Source organism: Lutjanus erythropterus, chromosome 16 (genome assembly GCF_056507025.1).
Source record: "Lutjanus erythropterus isolate fLutEry1 chromosome 16, fLutEry1.hap2, whole genome shotgun sequence".
In the NCBI taxonomy this organism is placed as follows: domain Eukaryota; kingdom Metazoa; phylum Chordata; class Actinopteri; order Lutjaniformes; family Lutjanidae; genus Lutjanus; species Lutjanus erythropterus.
In genome coordinates this window covers 38,060,001-38,065,000 of record NC_139332.1, presented here as the reverse complement: position 1 = coordinate 38,065,000, position 5,000 = coordinate 38,060,001, and the positions used below count along the sequence as shown (strand labels likewise).

Genomic DNA, 5,000 nt, shown 5'->3' with positions numbered 1-5,000 from the left:
CGCACCACAGAAACAACAACCTTTAAAACTGATAAAGTTCATCTGAAAAATCTCTGAAGCGACTCTGTGATGTGGAGTCAAAGGTAGATTTGACTTCACTGTCAGAAGGAAACACCTGTGTGAGACTTACTGTAGAAGCTGTAGTCGAAGGTGGCGTTGTAGTCGGAGTCGTACTCTGGAGACGGTGTGTAGTCGTCATACTGAGCGTCACACACTGAAAACACAAACACAGAGACGTTCACATCCGAGGACATCGAGACACCGAAACATCCTCCGGTCTGTCGCTGCAGCACTGACCGTTCTGTTCCTGACCGTTCTGTTTCTGACTGTCCTGTTTCTGACCGTCCTGTTTCTGACCGTCCTGTTTCTGACGGTTGAGCGTGTGACGGTCGAGCGTGTGACGGTTGAGCGTGTGTCTGTCGAGCGTGTGACCGTCAAGCGTGTGACGGTCGAGCGTCTGACGGTCGAGCGTGTGACGGTCGAGCGTGTGACCGTCGAACGTCTCACCGTCGAGCGTCTGACGGTCGAGCGTGTGACCGTCGAGCGTGTGACAGTCAAGCATGTGACCGTCAAACGTCTGACGGTCGAGCGTCTGACCGTCGAGCGTCTGACGGTCGAGCGTGTGACGGTCGAGCGTGTGACCGTCGAGCGTGTGACAGTCAAGCATGTGACGGTCGAGCGTCTGACGGTCGAGCGTGTGACCGTCGAGCGTGTGACAGTCAAGCGTGTGACCGTCAAACGTCTGACGGTCGAGCGTCTGACCGTCGAGCGTCTGACGGTCGAGCGTCTGACCGTCGAGCGTCTGACGGTCGAGCGTGTGACCGTCGAGCGTCTGACGGTCGAGCGTCTGACGGTCGAGCGTCTGACCGTCGAGCGTCTGACCGTCGAGCGTGTGACGGTCGAGCGTGTGACGGTCGAGCCTGTGACCGTCGAACGTCTGACGGTCGAGCGTCTGACCGTCGAGCGTCTGACCGTCGAGCGTCTGACGGTCGAGCGTCTGACCGTCGAGCGTCTGACCGTCGAGCGTGTGACGGTCGAGCGTCTGACGGTCGAGCGTGTGACCGTCGAGCGTGTGACGGTCGAGCGTCTGACGGTCGAGCGTGTGACCGTCGAGCGTCTGACGGTCGAGCGTGTGACGGTCGAGCGTGTGACGGTCGAGCGTGTGACGGTCGAGCGTCTGACCGTCGAGCGTGTGACGGTCGAGCGTCTGACGGTCGAGCGTGTGACCGTCGAGCGTGTGACCGTCGAGCGTCTGACCGTCGAGCGTCTGACGGTCGAGCGTCTGACGGTCAAGCGTGTGACCGTCGAGCGTCTGACCGTCGAGCGTCTGACCGTCGAGCGTGTGACGGTCGAGCGTCTGACGGTCGAGCGTCTGACCGTCGAGCGTCTGACCGTCGAGCGTCTGACCGTCGAGCGTGTGACGGTCGAGCGTCTGACCGTCGAGCGTGTGACGGTCGAGCGTCTGACGGTCGAGCGTGTGACCGTCGAGCGTGTGACCGTCGAGCGTCTGACCGTCGAGCGTCTGACGGTCGAGCGTCTGACCGTCGAGCGTGTGACCGTCGAGCGTCTGACCGTCGAGCGTCTGACCGTCGAGCGTCTGACAGCTTTAGATCTGTTGGATTTCTTCTTCTCCTCCTCTGAGGTAACAGTTTATTCTTGATGGATCTGACATCTGAAGTGTTCTTGAACTGTTTGTTCTTTGTTTACTGTAACAAGTTTTTTTTGTAAGTGTACCTAACTTCTTTGATGGTGGCGACACCTACTGGTCGACCCTGTGAACTACACTGAGCAGGCAGAATGCTGCGTTCAAATGCTTTGTTACCAATTAGAGAGAAAAAGGGTTTGATCTGCTGGAAGCTGCCAGCAGATGGTGTGTGTTCATATTTTTATTTTGTGTTTGTAATATTCATTTAATTTCAGTTTTTCACAGCATTTACTTAAAAGAAGAGAATAAATCAGTCAGATTACATTTGTTCCAACAAATTATGTTACTAATTACATTATTGAGTAACTGATTACATTCCACAGTAGTCTGACCCTCCCTGCCTGCAGCTCTCTGCAGGACACACACAGATAAAACTGTTCTTCATCTGAAACACATCTGACATCAAATATTCCAGTAAAGGTGTGTCTCATGTTTGGATCTGTTGTTGTAGATATTTTTTTTTCCATCAGTCTTTCATCTTCCACCATCTGCCTTCAATACACACTCAGTGTGTAGGAGGGTGTCGGGGTGCGTTCACATCAGATTCTCAGCATGTTTTCATTTTACTGTTCAACAGACGTTTGTTGTTTGAAGGAGGTTAAATCCAGCTGCTCTCATACTTCAGACATTACGGTAAAGAGGCCTGCAGGTAAACAGTCACTGGTCCTCATCAGGAAAAATTCAAGCAAAGTGTGAATTAAATCACTTTATTTTTATCTGATGCAATAAATCTGTTTATCTTTATCTTATTTATTTGTATTTACTCCTTTTATACTTTATGTTTTACATCTCATGTATTTTTGATGCTCTATTGTTTTTCTCTAATTTTGCAGCAACTGACACCAGAATTTCCTTCATGATAACAAAGTTCTCTCTTATTTCATCTAATCGTACTTTATCTTGTCTTATTTTATTTTATCTTAAATTAAAAGATAGAACTTATATAATAGAATAAAGTCAAGTCAGCTTTTATAAAGGACATTTTGTCTAAACTCACCTGGCTTCAAAATAAAATAAATAAAATAAAATGAGATGTAAGATAAGAAGGTGTTACATGTAAATATTAGGACAAAATAAGAACAAACATGACGTAATAATAATAATAATAATAATAATAATAATAATAATGATGATGATGATTATGATGATGATGATGATGATGATGATGATGATGATGATGATAATAATAAAATACATAAATAAAAGACTTCAAACCAAACTGAAGAAGATGAAACATGATGAGCTGATCTGTGATGAGACTCTGAGTCTCTGATCGGCTCCAAATATGGATCTGATCCAGACGGACTGTTTAAAACTGAGGAACCACAGTGAAGGTTTATGATGGATCATATAAACATGGAGGAGTTAGACACACACACACACACACACACACACACACACACACACACACACACACACACACACACAGATATATAGGATGGGAAACTCTTTAATTCCTGAAGATCTATTTACTCTCAGCTTTCATCATCTGTGTGTGTGTGTGTGTGTGTGTGTGTGTGTGTGTGTGTGTGTGTGTGTGTGTGTGTGTGTGTTTATCTTTCTTGTCTCCCTCCAACATGATTCATGTGGTTCTCACTGCTCTCAACAAACAGATAAATAAAGAACCTTCAGCTCCTGCAGCAGTTTAACTTACACACACACACACACACACACACACACACACACACACACACACACAGAGGTTTAATCTGCTCCACCTGTTGGATCATCCTCTGATATAAGAACATGTCAGAGTTCACCTCAGACTGTTGGACAGACGTGTCTCTACGTGACTTTGATCTGTGAGAAGCTGAATGTTCGTCCAGAATCACAAACAACAAAGATCAGAAACAACTGACATGTTTGTAGAAATCATCTGATCATCACCTTCATAAAGATTCATAAACTGTCTTCAGGAAGATGCAGCAGAGACGCTGCAGAGATACAGCAGAGATGCTGCAGAGACGCTGTAGAGACGCAGGAGAAACACAGCAGAGACGCAGCAGAGACGCTGCAGAGACGCTGCAGAGACGCAGCAGAGACGCTGCAGAGACGCAGCAGAGACGCAGCAGAGACGCTGCAGAGACGCAGCAGAAACGCTGCAGAGACGCAGCAGAGACGCTGCAGAGACGCAGCAGAGACGCTGCAGAGACGCTGCAGAGACGCAGCAGAAACACTGCAGAGACGCAGCAGAAACACTGCAGAGACGCAGGAGAAACACTGCAGAGACGTTGCAGAGACGCTGCAGAGACGCAGGAGAAACACAGCAGAGACGCTGCAGAGACGCTGCAGAGACGCTGCAGAGACGCTGCAGAGACGCAGGAGAAACGCTGCAGAGACGCAGCAGAGAAACAGCAGAGACGCTGCAGAGACGCTGCAGAGACGCAGGAGAAACAGCAGAAACGCTGCAGAGACGCTGCAGAGACGCTGCAGAGACGCTGCAGAGACGCAGCAGAGACGCTGCAGAGACGCAGGAGAAACACTGCAGAGACGCAGCAGAGACGCAGCTCTTTCTGATTCTAATTTATTTCTCGTGCAGATTAATAATAAATGTTTGTATATTTATCACATGAATAAAGTGAATGAACCGAGTTTTCTGAACCTGAAGACGTCTCACTGCCGTGTCTCATTTGTTAGAATCTTTGAGAAAATGACTCTTTTTCTTCTTAATTTCAGTTGGAACGCAGCAGCTGCCTCAGGAAGCAGATGTTTTCTTTTTTACTGCAAGGCAAAGCATCATGGGAGTAAAGAAAAGAAAAGTTTTTTATTCCTGAAAACAACTAAAATAAACAGTGAAAACAGATTGATCAGTTTGGACTAGTCTAAAATGACGGTTATGAACTATTCACCTGAAACCTTTGAACTAAACTTAACTTTTTAGAAGTTAAGCTCAGCTTTAACTGGTCAAATATTTCTGAAAGCTGACAGGACCGACACAGACAGACAGGTGGCGCTACAGAGCAAAAACACATGAGCCACTGGACTCCTGATTGTCTCAGTTTGTCTGTGGTCTCAGTCCTCCTGATTTCACTTTAAAGGAAAAGTGCACATTTTTTCTAGGAGCAGATTCATCGTCGTATTTCATGATTTCACTGATGGTTTTAGTTGTTGTTTGTTTGTTATTCCGTCATTGTTGTTTCAATTATTGTTTAGTGCTGTTTCTTTTTGGTAATTGTTGTTTATATTATTGTTTGTTTTGTTTGTCTGTGTCTGTTTTAGATTTTGTTGTATCTTGTGTTTTATCCTTAAAAAAAGTCCTACATACGCTGCATTAGTTTCATTTTTTATTTAAATA

General features: G+C 46.4%; 1 protein-coding gene across 1 annotated transcript in view; it reads right to left on the bottom strand.

Moving 5' to 3' along the window:
* Positions 1 to 5,000, bottom strand: part of LOC146313660 (uncharacterized) — a 14,789-nt gene that overhangs the window by 5,128 nt on the left and 4,661 nt on the right. Inside the window, exon 2 of the mRNA XM_084739663.1 lies at positions 131 to 214. Within this exon, the coding sequence (XP_084595789.1) occupies positions 131 to 214 (84 nt within the window). The remainder of the gene's footprint in view (positions 1 to 130; positions 215 to 5,000) is intronic.